This window comes from Arachis ipaensis, chromosome B4 (genome assembly GCF_059453495.1).
Source record: "Arachis ipaensis isolate K30076 ecotype BB chromosome B4, ASM5945349v1, whole genome shotgun sequence".
NCBI classification, from domain to species: domain Eukaryota; kingdom Viridiplantae; phylum Streptophyta; class Magnoliopsida; order Fabales; family Fabaceae; genus Arachis; species Arachis ipaensis.
The window spans coordinates 21,898,169-21,919,074 of record NC_142439.1 but is presented as its reverse complement, the minus strand read 5'-3'; the positions used below and the strand labels follow the sequence as shown (position 1 = coordinate 21,919,074).

At 36.6% G+C, this 20,906-nt stretch overlaps 1 protein-coding gene across 2 annotated transcripts; it reads left to right on the top strand.

Annotated features, from left to right (window-relative positions):
• The first annotated feature begins 10,695 nt into the window (after positions 1-10,695).
• On the top strand, positions 10,696-15,848 carry AAH (allantoate amidohydrolase). Of its 2 annotated transcripts, none has more exons than XM_088483702.1 (12): positions 10,696-11,401; positions 12,347-12,438; positions 12,963-13,066; positions 13,139-13,223; positions 13,319-13,435; positions 13,725-13,834; positions 13,922-14,027; positions 14,125-14,211; positions 14,460-14,702; positions 14,791-14,916; positions 15,174-15,335; positions 15,459-15,848. In XM_088483702.1, the coding sequence occupies exons 1-12, from the start codon at positions 11,245-11,247 to the stop codon at positions 15,576-15,578; spliced, it is 1,509 nt and encodes a 502-aa protein (XP_088339828.1). In that variant the 5' UTR covers positions 10,696-11,244; the 3' UTR covers positions 15,579-15,848. The 2 variants fall into 2 exon arrangements, with proteins under 2 accessions (XP_088339828.1, XP_088339829.1); XM_088483703.1 differs by having other exon boundaries at positions 11,054-11,401; positions 12,394-12,438.
• Positions 15,849-20,906: the final 5,058 nt, after the last annotated feature.

Genomic DNA, 20,906 nt, shown 5'->3' with positions numbered 1-20,906 from the left:
TTCATGGAGGCGACATCATTTCAGAAATAGAGGACAAACTTGAAAAAGCATTGCAAAATGAGGAATCTTATTGGAAAGATAAGTCTAGAATCAAATGGCTCAAATCCGGTGATCAGAATACAGCTTTCTTCCATCAGAAATTTAGAAATCGAACCCAAAGGAATAAAATTTGACAACTAACTGGTAGTGATGGTGAAGTGGCTATTTCAAATGCTGGTATTGCTTCTGTGGCTGAATCTTATTTCAAGGACATCTTTTCCTCCACTTGTCATGAGAACCCTGAACCTTTGTTTACTGATTTTGAACCTAAGGTTACAGCTCACATGAACCGTAGGCTTTAAAGACCAGTGACTATGGAGGAAGTGAAACGTGCAACATTTAGCATTCACCCTTAAAGTGCTCCAGGAGATGATGGTATGACAGCAAAATTTTTTCAAAGCTTCTGGAACATACTTAGTGGTGATGTGTTTCGAACAGTTAAGAGCTTCTTTTCAGGGGGCAGAATTTTGAAGGGTTTTAACCACACTCAGATTTGTCTTATTCCCAAGATTTCTGATGCTAAAGATATGACTCAGGTAAGACTAATAAGCCTATCCTCAGTCTTTTACAAGATTATCTCTAAAGTATTTGTGCATAGACTTCAGGGTAAGATGAATAGACTAATTAGCCCTACACAGAGTGCTTTTATTAAAGGCAGATTAATCTCTGATAATATCCTAATTGCTCACGAGTGTATGCATTACTTGAAGAACAAAAAAAGGGGACTCGAAAATGAAATGGCACTAAAATTAGATTTGAGTAAGGCATATGATAAGGTGGAATGGCACTTTCTTTGGTTTATATTGGAAAAGTTTGGTTTTGACTCTCGGTGGATCATGTGGATTCGAGAATTAGTGACAACTGTTTCTTATTCTGTTATTGTGGAAGGACAACCCTATGGTTTCTTCAAACCAAATAGAGGTATTCGACAAGGAGATCCTCTATCTCCCTATCTTTTTCTTTTCTGTACAGAAGGTCTCTCCTTCTTGCTACACAAGGTAGAACAAAACAGACTAATTCAGGGTCTTTAGATACATAGGCGATGTCCCAAGGTCAACCACCTCCTCTTTGCTGATGATTCCATCTTATTCTGTAAGGCTAATCCTGAAGCATGTTCAAATATCCTGCATTTATTGAATTCTTATGAAAGCATCAATAGCCAAAGGGTAAATCTTAATAAATCTGTTGTATTCTTTAGCCACAACACTCCCTCCACTACTCATACACTTCTGGCTAACTCTATGAATATTAATCCTATTGGACTCAGGATAAATACCTTGGTTTTTCGTTTGCAGTCTCTAAATCGAAAAAAGGCTTCTTTTAGTATGATCAAAGAAAAGGTTCGGAAAAAAATCCAAGCGTGAAAGCGCAATCTTCTATCGTCAGGTGGTAGACACGTATTGCTTAAGGCAGTGGGATAAGCTATTCCTATTTATACATTGTCTTGCTTCAAGTTGCCTGATGGTTTAATTTCAGAAATTCACTCTCTACTTTCTCAGTTCTGGTGGGGACAAAAAGGTTCTGAAAGGTGGATGACTTGGATTAGATGGGACACTATGACTCTCCCATGAAGAGAAGGAGACCTTGGATTTAAAGATCTCATAATCCAAAATCTGGCGCTTTTAGGCAAACAGTTTTGGTGACTCGTAACACAGCCTACTTCCCTATTATCCAAAATCCTAAGAGGTAAATACTTTAGCAATGGTAATGCTATAACGGCAGAAATTGGAGTCTTACCTTCTTGGGGATGGAAGAGTATACTGGAAGGCCGAAAGATTGTTGAAAAAGGTCTTAATTGGGCTGTGGGTACTGGAGAGAATATCCAAACCTTTGAGGATCCTTGGCTACCTCCTCCGTATCCTTTAATGATTTCTGACATGCCAAATAGACAGGCTATTTCTGAGTTAGTTCCAAGAGTTAAAGATCTAATTACTGAAGATAGGAATTGGAATCAAAATTTCATTCAAGAATTATTTCCCCAAGACATTACAAACAGGATTTTGTCAGTTAAAATTCAGCAGAGTAGGGACAAATTGCAATGGGATTTGAACAAATCCAAGCAATATGATACAGCTTCAGGTTACAGAATTGGCTATTTATTTTACCATCTACCTCTGGAGCTTTGCCCTAATTATATGCAACAGAAAAAGCCGTGGATTGATCTTTGGAAGTTGAACTTGCCTCATAAAATTAAGCTATTTATCTAGAAAGCTCTCCATGGCCGGCTTCCGGTGCTTGCTCAGATTCATCGCCGCATCGCATCTATATCACCAATATGCCCCTACTGTCATGAAGCAATAGAAACAGTCACTCATTGTTTGATCGATTGCTCTAGAATTCAAGATGTATGGTCTTAGAGTTATCTTCGTGACTGTCTTCCCCTCAGAGTCCTAACGACTTTTGGACATAGTGGACTGCATCAACAGAGATGCTTAACCCGTTGAAGAATGCTTACCGTAATCCTCAATTGCTTGCCATCATTTACTGAAACTGCTGGAAAGCTCGCAACCAATTGATTTTTGAAGGTTCTACTTCAATGCCGTCTGCCATTCTAGCAAGCTCTATCAAGTTGCTCCGTAAAATCCAAAGAACTCCTAGTTTAGGTCGTCATTTCCATGAGATAAACTCTTAGTTGCATTCAATTTGATTTATCATTCTTTCTTCTTTAAGATTTTTCTTCGTTTTTTGACCACGCACCATTGGATGAATACCTTCAGTGTAGTGTTATTAGAAAATCCCCACCTTTTATTATGTTGTCCTGCTTTTAGACATCTTTGTATTTTATTTTTCAATAATTAATAAAATATAACCTATTATCTTTAGAAAAAAATAAAAATATATGTCATATATGCCCAGCTTGGCTACGAGAAATCGAAATCGAGGAGAGAAATGTACCTTTGTGAAGATATCTACTAATTGATATTTAATGGGGATGTGTACTAGTTTAACAACTCCACTTTCCACCTTCTCCCAAATAAAATGGCAGTTCATTTCTATGTATTTAGACCGCTCATATAAGGCAGGATTGGTAGCTAGGTGAAGTGCTGAGATGTTGTCATAGAATAGCATAACTGAATTAATGTGAATGTCAAAAAAAGTGAAAAACCCAATCAACCACACAATTTCACAGGTTGCATTTGCAATTGCTCTATACTCTGCTTTAATAGAGCTTCTTGATATATACCACCATCTTCTTGTTGTTTTTTCATGAGATCAGTGAATCTCCGAAAAAAGCACAATATCGAGTAGTTGATCTCTTTGTGTTTAGGCAACTTCTCCAGTCTGCATCAGCATAGACTGAGAGATTGAATTTATTTGTAGCTGAGAATAAGATACCTTGGCCAAGGGCTACTTTAAAGTCGTGAAAAATTTGGTGAACAACATTTATATAAGGCATACATAAGGATCAACCATGAATTGAACTAATTTTGTGACTACAAAAGTGATGTCCAATTTGGATATTGTGAGTTATATTAGCCTTTTTATAAGTTTGCAATAAGTAAAGGGATCGGCTAATATCTTCCCTTCTAAGGCACTAGCTTAGAATTAGCATCCATTGGAGATGAAGCGGACTTATAACCCAAAAAATACATGTCTTCAAGCAAGGATAATGTGTATTTATGTTGGGAGAGGAATATGCCTTTGCTAGATTTTGCAAGTTCTAGGCCAAGAAAGAACTTTAGATCCTTAATAACCTTAAGCTTGAAAATTTTGCTGAGTGTATCTTCAACCTTCTTGATCACGGTACTGTCTGGTCCAGTAATGATGATGTCATCCACATAAACTAAGAAGAATGTAACTGTGGCTGCTTCACCAAAAGTAAATAAGAAATAGTCGCTTTTGTACTGTTTGAATCCATGATGAACCAATGTTGCACAAAACTTATTCACTGACGTGAGACTTATCTTAAGCAATATAAGGATTTGGTTAACTTGCATACTAATAATTGAATTCTCTGAAAATGTCCAAGTAGGACTTCCATATACACCTCTTCGAAAAGTTTAATGTTTCTAAATGCATTTTTAATATCCAATTGCAAAAGGTTCTAGTTCTTAGCCACTGGTATGCTTAATAGTATTCTCACTATGAAAATCTTTGCAATTGGGTTGAATGTGTCTTTGAAATCAATCCTAGCTTGTTGTGTGTACCCTTTGGTAACCAAGCGAACTTTGTATCTATCTAGAGTGTCATCAACTTTAAGGTTGGATTTATATACCTATTTGCACCCAAGTGAGTGTTTATTGTGTGTTAGAAAAACTAATTGCCAAGTATGATTTTCTTCTAAGGCTTTGAGCTCTTCATCCATAGCCTGTTTCCATTCTTCATGTCTAATGGCTTGGTAAAAAAATTTTGGTTTAGGAATTTTAGTGACATGTGCAATGATGTTGTGATAAGAATTGTTGAATCTGTGGGTTTTAATATGGTTTGAGATAGGATAAGGGGTTGTGGTGCACATGGTCTCTCAAGTAGGTTGATATTTGATGATTTCTTGTTGATTTTTGAAGGTGTTAGGTGTCTTGTGGCTCTGAGGGTGCAGTGACTTCGTTATGAGAAAGGTTTGAAGGGTCTAAATTGTTTGGGACAATGAGGTTGGTGGTTGTGGGTGTGGGTGTTGTTGAAGATTATAGAGTGTTGGGATGGTAGTCTTCTGTGGCTCTTGGAAGGACAGTATTATTGAACAGGTCAATATGTAATCGTGAGTTTATTGAGTTGGTGAAGGAAAAGATGGACTCATGAAATGTCATATCTCTTGAAATGATTAGATGCTTTGATTTTAAGTTGTACAATCTATATCCTTTGTACCCGAGCGGATAACTAATGAAGACATAAGGATCAGCTCTTGCATCAAATTTTGGTCTTCCACCAGAGTTTGTGGCTGCATAGGCAAGACAACCAAAGACTTTGAGCCTCTCATAAGCTGGTCTCTCATAAGGGGCAAATTGAATAATCAGAATCAGAATTAAAAGATAGTTTATTTGGTAAAGACAAAGTTTGTAAAATTTTATTAGATGCATGACCAAGACGAAAGTGCCAAAGATAAAAAAAGTACATGTAGAGTCCATTTCTTAACATACCATTCCCAATATTCTTCGATGACCTGTAATTCTGAATATGAAAAAATTTGTGCCCAATTGTGATTGTAATTGGTATGTTGCATAAAAAGAAAGAAACTGACAGCAAATTGACATGAAATTCTGGGACATAATGAACACATTTTGTAGTGTGATTTCAGGACTAATGATGACTAAAACTATGTATTAAATTTGACTTTGAACTCTATACCATTTGGGAGTATTACTGAATATTGGTTAGAGGTATGAATGTTTGAAAACAGATTGATATCACAAGCAATGTGGATCGTTGCTCCACTATTTAGTATCCAATAATTTTTAGGCATTTGAGTTCTTGATAGTGATGAGTTGAGGATTATACCTGCAGGTGTGGTTACTTAAATAAACTTTATTAAAGGTGAATCTTGAATTTTGTGGCTGCTAAGTAAAGCAATGAGCTACTGTATCTTATTTTGATCTAGATTCAATGAGAAACTTGCTTCTAAGATCGATGCTACATAGTGAATTGAAGCTTTTGTGCCACGACCTCTTCCATATCTGGGAGGAAACTCATGAATTTTATAACATTTCTCTATTGCATGACCAAAAAGACCACAATGAGAATGCATTTGCTTGTCTCTTCTCTGTTGTCCTCTACCTTTATCATGGAATTGTTGTTGTTGAGGTTAACTCTTGGCCAAAACAGCAATCTGATTTAGGGGTGTGTTAATACCAATGGATCAGGACTTCTCCCCTTGTACCACACAAGGGAGAATACCTTGTTTATGACTGGCAGAGGTTCCATAAGAAAGACTTGGGAGAAAAGTTCATCAAATCCCATGAGAAAACAATGTACATATTCTGATCGAAATAAATCTTGTATTAGGCGTGCATCGCCACAATTGCACTACACTGGACAATATGAACCAAGTTCTTCCCATAACACTTTGATTCTTGTAAAGTATTGGGAATCAATCATGGCACCTTATTTCAGATTCATGAGTTCTCTCTTGAGTTCAAATATTCGAGGCCCATTACCATGCTCAAATCTATCTTTAATATCGTTCCACAATTTTTCTACGAAATCGGCATATACAAGTGAAGTTGTAATTTTTTTTGGAAACTGAATTGAGAATCCAAGTACTTACAATGTCATTTCTACACTGCCAATTCTCGAATTGTTCGATATCTACTACGGGTAAAGTCGTGGAATTGTACCATTGATGAATCCTAGCTTTTTCTTTGCATTGAGTACCTTTTTCATGGCTCGACTCTATGAATAGTAATTTTTCTTAGTGAGCTACTGAGTTATCAAGATCAGGCCAGTTGATCTGTTGTTAAAAGTGCAAACGGATCAACCATTGATGAGGATCGATGAATCTTGGAAAGGTTAAAGAAGATTTAGAATTTCTTTTTGGATTTCGCTGATCGAAACTTCTTGCTGTTAATGGAAAAGAGTAAAGCAACAATGTGAAGCAAGTAAGCTCTCATCAAATTCTATTGTTTGAATTCATAATAAGAGAAAAAACTGGAGGATGGGAAAATTGTACTAGAAAAAAAATGAAGATTACGAAAACATGAATATTATATCTTCTGATATCATGTTAGAAGAGAGAATTGTATAAAAAAAAAAATAGATTCATAAAAAATGAGAATAAAATAACTAGTATTAGAGATTTTGTTATCTTTAGGGTAGAGTGAGCATTTTAGAGGAGAATTTGTTAGTAGCACTCTAATAAAATTAATTAACTTTCAACTACTTTAAACAAATTGAAACTAAACTAACTAATTTATTACATGATAAATATTATATCTATAAGTTTTACAGAAAAATATAAAATCTATATATGCTAGTACCACAATTTATGAGGAAACAATAAGAATAAATCGTTGAAAATTAAATCTTTTTGTTTCATGCTTTTTAGTAAAGAAATTTAAAACTATTTCATTCACCATGATTATTTACAGCATAATGACCATTGAAGTATGAAACCAAAAATATACCAACGATTTATACGTAGGGAGAGTATAATAATATTTTAGTTAACTATTTGTCTTAACCAAAACATGTATGTATACTATATGAAAATAGTAATTTAATAGACAATTACAGTTTTTTATGTAAGGGGAAAATAATAAAAGGTTAATATTTATTTATTTTCCCCTCACCAAATATTTTCATGAAATTAGCTTATAATAGTAATAATCTTATAATTGAAGTTATATTCGTGGATCTTCTTTTTTGTTTGTTTCTTATGTACATATAGTAATTATATTTGTATAAGTAGTATAAAAGATTAATTGACGATGATTCTTTTTAAACGACTGAAGCAATGAAATGCAATCCTATGATGTGGGGGAAAAAATTGGACAAACTGATGTATTTTAAATTGACAATTATTTTGAAATTGTGGAATATTTTTAGAACAAAAGAATAGTAATTTTCTAATAAATAATGTAAGATAATAAAACAAAAAAAATTAAGAAAGAAAAATAGATGTAAGACAAATAGTTAACTAAAATAGTATGTGTCGTGGGAGTAATAATATTTCTTTTTTGGGCCCAGCTACACATACAAGTATCCAAGCTTCCAAGTTGGCCCAGCCCAAATCGAAGACACGCGCATAAGGAAGCATAACATGGCGCGTCAAAATCACGCGCTCAACACAAACGGTTCGTATGGCAGACTCTTCCACTTCCTCCACTTCTTCCACTTCTCAAAACGCTTCGAAACCAAGGAAACGCTCCCAATTTCGAGCAAAAATCAAAGTTCAAAAAATAGAAATCGTTGTTCGAAACCTCCATCAAAACAACATCAAACTCTACGTGAAGAATCTGAAGAGAAAACGAAGCAAATACACTCAACGTAAGTTCATCAAGAAAACCTCCCAATTTTAGTTTTCTTCTACGTCGTTCTTCTCTAGGGTTTACTGTGCTATTATTCTTGCTTCTTTGTCACACTGTTCTAAGTTCTACGTCATTCTTCTAAGTTTTACGTCGTTCTACATTCTTGTTCTAAGTTCTCTTGCTACTGTTGTTGATTTTTGGGGCTTTATTCCGTAGATTGGGGGTTGTATACTGTTTGAACTTGTAATGTGACTTGATATTGATGCATGTTTGAGTGATATCTGACTGATATATATGAATGTATCTGAATAATTTCAATGGGTGTATCTCACTGTTATCAATGGGTGTATCTGATTCTTACATATGGGTGTATCTTACTCTTATCAATGGGTGTATCTGACTCATATATGCGTGTATCTTACTGATATCTGAATTAATTTGATATTGAAGCATGTTTGAGTGATAACTGACTGATATATATGGATTTATATGAATAATATCTATGGGTGTATCTCCCTGTTAACAATCGAATGAGTCTTTGCTTTGAGAGTTCCAAACAACTTGGCTCATTTCTTGTTCGATATCGGCATGTCCCTTGTACCCGTTTAATTTGCTTGGAATCTTCTTCATGATGTGCCAAATGCACCAGCGGTGAACTGTTGTTGGCATACAGGCCTCTAAAGCCCTTTTCATGGATGCGCACTGATCGGTGAGAAACCCTTTCGGAGCGTTTCCTCCCATGCAACGAATCCAGCTTTGAAATAACCATTTGAATGATTCAATTTCTTCGTTCTTCATCAAAGAGCATCCGAGAAGTGTTGATTGACCGTGGTGATTCACCCCGACAAAAGAACCACAGACCAAATTATACCTGAAACAAATTACCATGGTCCAGAATGCAAAATCATTAGCTACACCCTAACAAATGCTTCGCATACACCCAATGAAACAGCCAATATACACCTCTACTGCGGATTCGTAAAAATAAATTAATTTGGCATCATAAACAGGGACAGTTTGTTACCTGTTTGTGTTGTAGGTGGTGTCGAATGAAATGACGTCTCCGAAATACTCAAAGGCGGCTCTGCTTCTTGCATCGGCCCAAAAAGCCAGCTTAATCGATTGATCCTCTTCGAGTTGGAGCTCAAAAAAGAAATTCGGATTCTTCTCTTTCATTCTTAACAAATATTTCCCGAATTCCTTTGCATCTTCTTGTTCGGAAACATTCCGCACTTCCCTGGTAATGTAATTCCTCACGTCCTTTTCGATAAAATTTAACTCGCGGTGACCCCCGGCAGCCGCAACAAATGATTGGTAGGTTTTGCTTGGTCTGATACCGGCCTCCTCGTTATTCTCTATCGTACGACGAATGGACATGCTTAGTTCCCTGTGCTGTTTGAGCATCTCTGCTTTGCTTGGACAGCAGGGGTGTGAATGATCCAGCACAACCTTTGAAATGATCCAAGCACCGACATCCTTCAATGTGTGTATATAAATTCTTGCAGGACAGTTTAGACCGGCTGTCGGATTGGTCTTCTCGGCCGGAGATATTTTAGATTTCCATTTTCCCTCTCTGCTACATGTAATCAGTTGGTTCTTAATCTCGTTTCCCTTCCTATTTGTGCACCGAACTCTTGTAGAGAAACCTGCAGCCTTGGCGTAGTTCCTGTAAAATTTTCCAGCATCTTCAAGGGTAGTAAAGGTCATTCCAACCTTTGGAACAAGCTCGTCATCAACAACTGAGACAGGCTGCAAAAGACACCGTGTCAGAACTGTAAATACACCCATAGATATGATTCAAATACACCCAATCATGTCTAATACGATACACCCTAACCGCAACAACTCAACTACAGAATGACTTTTAAAGCAATAAACTGTAAATACACAGCATGCAGATATAATACAGTTCTAAAAACACACCTAATCATGTCTGTTATAATACAGCTGAACAACAACAAGTAAATTAAAATAACAAAAAACCAGTAAAGTGTAGATACACCCACACTTCTAGCTAAAGTACACCCAAACAAGAATTGATCTACACCCGAGCGTCTGCTACAAATTCCAAGTAATTAATCACAACTAATACATTGAATCGACAGATTCACGTAAACGTGTTACTTTCACAGTAATGTTCAGCAATTTTTCAACTACACAATGCTATACAAATTACTGAAAGAAATTTCATACTAATCCTATGTAAATCAAACCTCAGGGACTTCGTTAGATTCTGACTCATAATCCACTTCGCCTGCATTCAGATGACAATCTGAGGTTGTATGATCCATTATCTTCAAAACGAGATCAAACTTTGATTTCGAAAAACAACAAATCAAAAATAGAAAACGAAGATGGAGTTGCAGAGAGAGACAAAGGTAACCTAAACGAAGAAGATGCTAGTGAGAAAAGGAGAAGAAAAGAACAATGGAGAAGAAGGAGGGTAAACGCGGGAGAAGAAGAAGAACGAAATCTCAAAATAACGAAAACGAAAAGGGAAAGAAATATTTTAAATCTGGTAGTTAGATATACGCGCGATATTATATAGCGCGTGTAATCAACGTACCTGAAGCAGCGCGTATTTTGATCTTATTGTTTAATGAACTTGTATGGCATACAAGCCATTAGGGCTTGTATGCAGAGCTTTTCCGTTCTTTTTTAATTAAAGATATAACTTTTCATTAACATTATTGAAATTAGACCAATCAAAAAGAGTTTGGGATAGATATAAAGAAATGAGGAGAAGGATAGCGCACGTAACTTAGGCAACACTTGTATGATAGAAACACAGCGAACTATCTATGTATCACTATTCCCTACTCCTTGATTTGCCTTGCCATGATAATAATGCAAAATAATTGCGATACATAGAATGTAGGGTTTTCTTCTCTTTTTTATCACCACACACACCCAGGTTGAACTAAAACTGTATGCAAGATTGCAAGTAGTTATATATATGTACTAGAGTTGGGGGTAGAAAGAAAGAAACATGAGGGAAAATGCAGCAGCGCCACTTGTGTAGGGTCCACAGACGCAGTGAAAAGAGAGGGCACTCGTCCCGCTCGTGCATGTCACGGGTTTCTGTTTTTATAGCCGCCACCAATTAATCGGTAATCACCACAAGATTCCGGATCCATTATTATTCCCTTTGCTTATTCAGATTCACAAGTTCCTCTTTCTCTCAATCAAGCTTTGCTTTTGCATCTTCTTTTCTTTTATTTGGTCCACCCAAGAAACAAAAACTCAAAGGGAACGATAATCCTCTCCAGAAGCCAAAAGCCACCACTACCATATACTTATTATCACTATGAGTTCTTCCACCACTGCTTCCTTTCATAAATGTTTCAAGCCTAACCACCACCACCATCAACATCACGCGTTCACGTTCGCTTTTCTTCACTCTTGTTTCTTCTTCTTCTTTCTCTTGTCAGCTCCTCCTCCTGCATGCGCTTCAACGTTTTCTGGTAAATATTATTATTCCTTCCCTTGTTTATTTTTTCATTTTTCTATAATTCATTAACACGAATGAATAAATGAAAACATAAAGAGATGGTGAAGTTTTGGTTCTTGGATGAAAAGACACCTTTTTAAGATCCAAGTAATTTTTTTCTTCTTTTCGCGAAAGTGTTAGAAGTTAGAAGGTAGAACAAGATCTCTTTTTTCGGTCTCAGATTCCGATGTAATTAACGTGAGAGTATGAGAGCAAAGCGAGCAAAGCATAAAGCATAAACCGGAATAAACGCCACCTCAGCGTTGTTTCACGGTTGAGTTTGTCACTTTTCTTTTCTGGTGGCGTCACGTTTAATTAAATCTGAGCCAGCAAACACAAACAAGAAAGAAAGAAAGAAAGGGTCTCCTTTTATAATAATAATAATAATAATAATATTATTATTATTATTATTATTATTATTATTATTATGTGTGTGTGAAGAGAGGAGGGGAAGATCAAAGAAATTGAAGAACATGAGTCACTCTAGTCTGTATATGAGTAATCAGCAATCCAACTAACATATTATCACAACCAGTGTTGGTAATGTTAAGAGCTTCAACCACAGAACCGACTTGGGTTGTTCGAGCGGTCACTTGTCCAATTAAGTAAGCTTAGGGTGTTCGAATCCACCTTGTGTATGGAGTAATCCATTGGGGACCCTTAAGTGTAACTTAGATCTGCGACGAATTAGTCTTCGACCGGTTAGGCTAAGAGATGCCATGAGAAACCAAAAAGACAAAAGCTAGTTCTAGAAGATTCCGGATATTTGTTGTTCAGAACCATCTTTTATTTTTTATTCAAAAGAGGAGAAAATTAAACAGGAAGCACAAAATTGTGTTTCTTTGTTCTTTTTTCTCCCCGTTATGGCTGTGAACTGCTTGGACATGCTAAGTATACTTTTACTTGAAATGATTATTAGGTAATGAAACTGGAGATTTAGAAAAACAAGGTGATTTGTTTCCACAGATTCTACGAGATGAGGCAGTGGGGAGACTCTATCAGCTTGGAAAGGTACATAATTCTCTCTCATAATTTTCCATGAAAATTTTCTACTCAACTTATAATGCAAGAGGTGAGTATCTGTTCTTCACTGCAATGCTTCAGTCCAAAAGCCATGCAATAAAATGCATCATTGGATAACTACTTACAATCACTGGAGTCTGCATATATCTTTGTGGACTAATAAACATGTTTGGATGTCTGTTTGGAACTCCAAAACCATGGTTTCAGCAAGAGGCTAACCATGCTAACTTCAATTTCTATCTACATCAAAGTATAACATTGTCATAAACCTGCCGCATTCCACAATCTAAATAAAAGGGGTTTTGTTTTGTCATGCACTACAATGAATTTGAGATCTATCTTGACCTGCAAAATTAATTACTTTTTTCTCTTCTCTTTTATCTGTAATTGCCACAAGATATATTTATAATTTATCTAACAATGTCTAAACAGTGATGGTGACAATGACAGATAAAAGGGATACTGTGAAATGGCTTATTCTTGAATATCTAATGTTATTGTTGGATGAACAGGTGAGTGATGGTAATGGCTATCTGGAGAGAACATTCTTGAGTCCTGCATCTATGAGAGCAATCAACGTTATCCGCGAGTGGATGGAGGACGCTGGTTTGAGAACGTTAGCATTCTAACTTCCTCAAATCTGAATAGCTTTTCTGAGAGCTTCACTGATGCTTATGCTTTATTCCAGTTGGGTGGACCAAATGGGAAATGTACACGGCCGAGTTGAAGGTGTGAATCCAAATGCCGAGGCCTTATTGATTGGATCTCACATGGTGAGGAATCTATATCCACTAAAATAATTTCAAATTAAGTTGAACTCTTCCTTTGAAAGCTGATGTATAATGTTGTTGATGCTTATTTTGTGTAGGATACTGTTGTGGATGCTGGCATGTTTGATGGATCACTAGGAATAGTATCAGCAATATCTGCACTAAAGGCTTTGAAAGTCAATGGAAAGCTGGAAAAGCTAAAGCGCCCTGTTGAGGTCAGATAAGTTACTGATATCATATAAGACTTTGATTGATTAAATTATGTTATCAACATAGAATTGATTTTTAAAGTAAAAGTGATTTATGTTTGGTAGTTCCACTAACCGTAATTTGTTTACTACATTAAGTCCAACACAATAATGCTAGTTTGTGTTCTTCTCATTGGTTTATTTTCTTGATAATAATGATGAGCATTGGAAAAAAGAGATTGTGAAATAAATGTACATATAAATTTCTGTGCTACGGGACTATTTTTTTGATGATCTGTTATTCCTGTCCTAACAGGTGATTGCATTTTGTGATGAAGAAGGAGTGAGGTTTCAAACTACTTTCTTGGGTAGTGGCGCTATAGCCGGCATTTTACCTGCTACAACATTGGAGATATCTGATAAGAGGTATCATTTCGGAAATTTCTGACTATAGCTATACTAAAATTTCCTTATAATCAGTATCATTTTATTTACTAGTGGAAACTTTTCCAGGGATGCTATGATAAAAGATGTTCTCAAGGAGAATTCTATAGAAATTACAGAGGAAAGTTTGTTACAGCTCAAGTATGATCCAAAATCTGTTTGGGGCTATGTTGAGGTATATAACAAAGATTTGCACTCTTCAGCTTTGTAGAACGTTTCAGAGATATGGCTACTGAAAAATTTACAATTTTATTGGTTTTTAAATGCTGCAGATTCACATTGAGCAGGGCCCTGTGCTAGAACAGAAGGGTTTTCCACTTGGTGTGGTAAAAGGCATAGCTGGCCAGACCAGATTGAAGGTAACCAAAAGGAATTCCGCCTGGATTTTTGTCTCAAATCTGTTCACTAGAAGAGTATTACTCTCTCTGTACCTTTTATCTGGTATCTGTGAAAATTTGGTAAGTTCTCGGATCAGTGGATCAAATTTTCAGTGACAGTTAAAAGGGAACGAAGGGAGTGTAATACAAGATTAATGTTGGTCAGTTTTACTTGTAGTTGCTGTATATCACTATATATATGTTGGTGTAAGAAATAACAAACTTTGCAGGTTACTGTTAGAGGATCACAGGGTCATGCCGGGACTGTACCGATGTCCATGCGCCAAGATCCTATGGCTGCTGCTGCTGAATTAATAGTAGTTATGGAAAACCTCTGCAAGAACCCAGAAGAATTCCTTTCTTATGATGGTCATTGCAGTGATTCTACGGTGAAATCACTTTCGAGTTCACTTGTTTGTACAGTTGGAGAGATATCAACATGGCCGAGTGCTAGTAATGTCATTCCAGGCCAGGTAAGAGACTTGAATATCTCAGTTATTCTTCCTTCTCTGCTTGTTTTTCAGATTCAATACTCATGATTACTATACTGATTTCTTGCAGGTTACATATACTGTGGACATTCGAGCAATTGATGACCTTGGACGCGAGGCTGTTATCTATGATTTATCAAAAAGAATGTATCAAATATGCGATAAGCGCTCCGTTTCCTGCAATATTGAACATAAGGTACAGTTCCTTTAGTTTTGATCCCCCCCCCCCCCCTTTCTTTTTTTTTCATTTTACTGAATAGAACATGTTTTGAGTAACTTATTGTAGCTTCAAAATAGTTTGTAATCAATAACTTACAGTCCCTTTTGATAGTGTTATGTATGTTCAAGATTTTCCGAAGTCAAAAGGCGAAAATAAAAGCAAGAAATTGAACATGCCTTAATATCAAAGCGTATTCTTATAATCAATGACTTCGCTTGCTATTTTGGTTGCAGCATGATGCAGGTGCTGTGATTTGTGATTCTGAGCTAAGTTCGCAGCTCAAATCCGCAGCATATTCTGCACTAAAGAGGATGGAGGGTGACATTCAGGATGAAGTTCCAACATTGATGAGTGGAGCAGGCCATGATGCAATGGCTATGTCTCATTTAACAAAGGTTACTATTTCTTTCTCACTAAAATATTGAAGTATCTTACATTTTCGATTCAAATTTTCGTTGTCTATCTGTTTAACCATTGCTTTCAGATAAACCCTTTATTCTGAGAATTGTTATGAACAGGTTGGGATGCTGTTTGTGCGGTGTCGCGGAGGAATAAGTCACTCTCCTCAAGAGCATGTTCTAGATAATGATGTTTGGGCTGCTGGTTTGGCAACCCTCTCATTTCTGGAAAATCTATGAAACTAAATAATAACTTGTGCAACACTTTGTAGTAATATATACAGAAAAAAAAAAAAAAAAAGAAATCATAACATGTAATTATCCCTTAATTTTTTGAGTTAATTCATCATAATCCAGCCTCCTTCTTTAGATAACTTGAGTCTCCTTTTAGATATATATAGTAGTGTACTTGAATTTTTATTTTTTGGTTATCTTGCCATATAATTGGAGGGCCTGTACATTCTTCTGAATTTTCTTTTAGTAACATTGAGAGTCTATGATTGATCTTAACATTCGTATCATTGAAAGAATTTGGTGGTGGCTAATTAACTATGGTGTTTATGTAATTTGTGGCTAGCTCTAAGGATATGCTTACAAAAATGAATGGCATGAATTATTAGTGTTAAAATATATTAGGATCCATTAGTATTTATTAGAATTATTCAGAATGATAGAATTATACAATGTATAAGGGTATATATAGGTGTTAGAAGAATTAAAGTAATAAAGATTGAAGGTTGTGGTAGGCTTAGAGAAGGGGGGTTGAATCTATGCCTTCCTTTTAATTACTGTTGTTACCCTTTTAGAACAGATTTGCAGTTCTGATTCTGTTTTAACTTGGCAGCAGAAATTTATGAGACAATTTATTTTTGTCTCATGAATATCAGAAAACAGAACACAGCAGAGAAGAGAAAAGCTAACACCAGCATGTATCCTGGTTCGGTTGCCTTGTGCTATGCAACCTACATCCAGTCTCCTCCACAACTATGGAAGAATTTCACTATAGTAAACAGTATTACATACACCAATAACACAGGATTGACCCAATCCTTTCACACTCAAGTTCTAACCTAACTTGACATTGGCTATGCTAATACCTAACTATACCTCTTAGTGCTAACCCAACTAAGAAAGGGATACCTTACAGGTACAAGATACAAGACATAAAAACACCTAAAGAAATCAGAAAATAACTCTAGACTTTTCTCTCAAGTGTATCACTCAGCTTTTTTTCACTCATGGCTTTTACTTGAGTTTTCTCACAATGCCTTTTCTCACAAGAAATTACAGAAAGATAAACATAGAAAAGTACATTACAATCTGTAAAACAAGAAGGAGATTGACTTCATCAGCAGCCTCTTTGCTATGTGCAAAACCAGATTTGCAAACCTCAGATACAGTTCTTCAGTATTGGCCGAATGCTTCTTTGAAAGAAAGCATTATCCAAGTAGAGGAACTTCTTAACAGAACACTGTTCTCACACTCTGGTTTTCTCTCCTTAGTTTCTGAATGAACGGCAAACTTCTTATATCTCCTTGCATGTGGCTGAGTTCTTCTTCCAAGGTCAACACCTTGAGCTTTGAGCTTCACCAACCCACAAGCTTACTTTTTCTTCTCAAGCATCAAAGTAGAACCTTTGCTTCTGACTTTTTCAACTTGACCGAAAGCCATGAAGAAGTAACCGGAATTGTTTTCCACTGGTCAACCAAATCTGAACCATAGAGATGCAACTTGGTCCCCAAGTTTTGATTAAGTCCGTAGATACACAGCAGAATGGGGCAGAAAACAACTTTTCCTTCAAAGCCATTTTCGGGTAGTGCAGAGAGTTGGGAAGAAGGGATGAGGATCTTGATGCATGCAAGATGAGATGGATTACCTTTCTTAAGCTTGATTTAGCTTGGGATTTCTGTTTTAGCTTCTGTGCTTCAAGCTTCAACTCTCTCTCTCTTGCTTCTTTGGTTAATGGCTTATGGAAGAAGCTTTTCTTCTCTTTCTCTTTCTTGCTTTTTCTGAAATCTTAATGTGACTTGATTAGAAGGAAGAAGAACGTTGCTTTTGGTTAAGCAGGAGAGAGGGAATTTCAATTCTGAAATCAGTTCGGGCTTGGATCGGGTATTAGTATGCATGGCCCGATTTAATTTCTTTGGTTTCTTCCTTTGCTTTTGCTTGGGCTCTTTATTTTGCTTTCAGCCCAATATTCTTTGCTGAATGCCTTTTATTCCATTTGGGCTATTAACATTTGGTCTGCAACAATAAACAATTAGTTAATAGGTAGATATAATTAATCAACACTAATTATTTATTTTGCTCAAAAATAATGTTTGTCATCATTAATTAATTTAGTTAATTTCTTAACTCAACAATCTCCCCCTTGATGACAAACATGATTTAAGCAATAAAAGGAAGTAAGTTTGAGTTAGGTTTAGAAAACTCCCTTTGATTTTATGTTGCTCCCCCTGAATCTATGCTTTCCTCTTTGTCCCTGTTTCACATTGTACTTAAAGGAAGCACAATAAAGAGTTATGTACAATATATCTTGTACAAGGGATATCAAATGAGCAACATCACATAATCAGTCCAACATCAAGCTATTACCATCAGCAAACAGATTCAGCATGTGAGAAACAAGTATTAATGCAGCAAAAATAAGTAACAAGTACTAGTACTAGGATCTACTATCCTATCCTATTGCTATTTTACTCCCCCTTTTGTCATCAAGGGCGGATAAGAGCAACAAAAACAAAGTCTTGTATCCTGCAGAAAAGAGTTAGAGCACAGATCAAAGTACTAATTAAGCTGTCTAAAGAGCATCAATAGTAAGAGTTATTACAGTCATCCAAAAAAATAGCTCAAAAGTAGCAAAAGAAGCAGAAATCATGAGACAAAAAGAGAGCAGCAGCAGTTTTTATGAGACAAATCCTAGGCATCAGAACCATTCCCTTCCGAAACAGCATCCTCTTCAACATCAGTGGCAGCATCTTCATCATTTTGAAGGTTATCAATGAAGGTCATCAGTATAGCCACCCTATCCCTTGCTTCTTTAGGAAGTTCTCATGCTTGCTAGCCAGCTTCTTTTTCTCTTTGCTCAATTCAATCAAGTGGTTCGATTGAGAGACAAACTCTTGAGCAACATCCCTGACCACATTCAGCAGAGTGGATTTCTTCCCAGTGGAAATGGAAGTACCCTCAGTGGACGGAGCAGTAGAATCATCCGGAATGAACTCTTCATCATCATCATCTAGAACCACTCTCTCAGATCGAGTTGGTCCTTTTCGCTGTTTCACTGAACCACCTCCCTTTAGATATGAATGTCTATTTTCATATTTCTCATTGGTCAAGTCAACACCAAAATACTCAAAAATACAAGTCAGAAACATGTCATAAGGAAGAGCTTTGTCCTTTTCACTTCTAACAGAGTCAAACATGTATTTAACCATCAAATATGCAAAAGAAATTTCAGTTTTGGTGAGAAGGGCATATAAAACAAGAGTATTAGTGTAGGAAACCCTTTGATATGAGCCGCTTTGAGGCAGAATAATATGATTGACTATTCGGTGCAGTTGAGCACGCTCATATCCTAGGACTTTGTGAGTGGGTGTAATGCCATCTATTAAAGAGATATGTTCACAAATACTAGCCAGGGCATCATTGTAAGAAACACCAACTCCTTCATCCCACTTAACTGACGTGTAGGCACAGGGCCCAACATCAGTATACTTCAAAGCATCACTGATGGTCTCATTGTTTAAAACGATATCTCGGCCCTTGACATACGAATGAGCAGTGCCCTCATGATAAGTCATGTTTGCATAAAACTCTTTGACCAACAAGGGATAAACAGGTTTTTTGATATCAAAAAGGTGATTTCAGTCCAGAAAAATCAAGTTATCAACAAAAGGAAAACCTTTTCTTTTCAAAGATGGCAAATCAGCGAGAAAAGAGGGACAAAGGGTACGATACTGGATAACCTTCTCATAAAAATCATTGTTCATGGCAGATTTGAATCTATAAGGGTTATAGTTCGAATGAGAAGTCAAAAAGTGAGCTTTGTGATCAAAAGGTCCAATGTCTGGTTCTTTAACATTCTGGAGAGGGACTCGAGTGTTACCTCGTTGATATCGCATTGGAACCGACCTGGATTTTGGTTGTGTTGGTTCGGGTATGGGTTCCTCAGTCGCCTGACGTTTGCCTTTGGAGGAGCCAGGCTTTGCTGAACTTGGTTTTGAGGAGCCAGGCTTGGAAGGTGTGGCCTTTGGTGGTGGCGTCGGCTTGGCAGAGACAGGAAACCTGGGAGTGTTTTTGGTCCGAGCCATGGGGTCACAGCGATGAGGAGAGGTAGGAGGAGAAGGAGAAGGGGTAAAGGTGCGGTCTTGAGAGCGAGTGGATGGCTTTGTGGGTAGCTTGAAAACTTTTTCACGAGGAGCCCTTTTTGCAATGGTTTTCTTCCTCATTTGCTTAGTTTCAATTTAAGAAGATGAAGGAGTAGTGAGGGTAGTGGTGAAAACCGAAGTGATGGAGAAGGAGTTATGGAGGGAAGAGAGGGAGTGTTGGTAACCGTACCCAAAAGCAAATTTTCAAAACCATGCAACTGCATCACCATTTGAAAAGACTTGAAAAGACATGACCTCATTCAAGAAAGATTTTATTTGATTTTAAAAATTAATTTTAAAATTTTGAAAAACAACAATATTAACCTGAAACACTTTTTGGGCCAAGAATAAATCCACTTGAAACCTTTTGGGCCACAAAACATTTATTGAAAACCTTTCATGAAACACACAAGTCATCAAAAACTAACACACAAGATTGTAACATTCATAATTGGGCCTTGAGGTGATAAGAAATTAATGAAATACATTTGGACCACTCTTGATCTGAATATTGAGGTTGGCCCAGATTGAGATTCATTTGAAACAAGCCCAGAACACGTTGACTTGATGGAAACGTTCATCACCTGCCCAGAATTGTCTCATACCTATTTATGAGACAAAAAGCTCCAGCAAATACATCAGCATTTTTCAAACAAGGAATCATAACTCAAAATTCCTAGACAAGTCCTAAGCATGCAGAATCTATCCTCAGCTAATGGTTTTGTAAAAATATCTGCTAATTGCTCCTCTGATTTAACAAATTGAATACTAATATCCCCTTTTTGGACATGTTCTCTTATTGAGTGAAATTTCACTTCAATATGTTTAGTCCTAGAGTGCAAAACTGGATTTTTAGAAATATTAATGGCACTCATATTGTCACACAGCAGGGGAATATTTTCAGCCTTTAATTTGTAATCAGCGAGCTGTGTTTTTAACCATAAAAGCTGAGAACAACAAGAAGAAGCAGCTATATACTCAGCCTCTGCAGTGGAAAGGGCCACTGTTGGTTGCTTCTTACTTGACCATACATTTAGGGACTTCCCAAGGAAGCAACATAAACCAGAAGTGCTCCTTCTATCAACTCTATCACCAGCAAAATCTGCATCACAATAACCAACTGCAGAAAAATCATCAATCTTAGGATACCAAAGACCAAAATTGGATGTTCCATGAACATATCTAATGATCCTTTTAA

Excerpts from the sequence above, each read along its gene's own strand:
- AAH (XM_088483702.1), top strand. The coding sequence starts at position 11,245 with ATGAGTTCTTCCACCACTGCTTCCTTTCATAAATGTTTCAAGCCTAAC. Across the intron at positions 12,439-12,962 it reads GACTCTATCAGCTTGGAAAG|GTGAGTGATGGTAATGGCTA; the intron begins GTACATAATTCT and ends TTGGATGAACAG. Across the intron at positions 13,067-13,138 it reads GAGGACGCTGGTTTGAGAAC|TTGGGTGGACCAAATGGGAA; the intron begins GTTAGCATTCTA and ends GCTTTATTCCAG.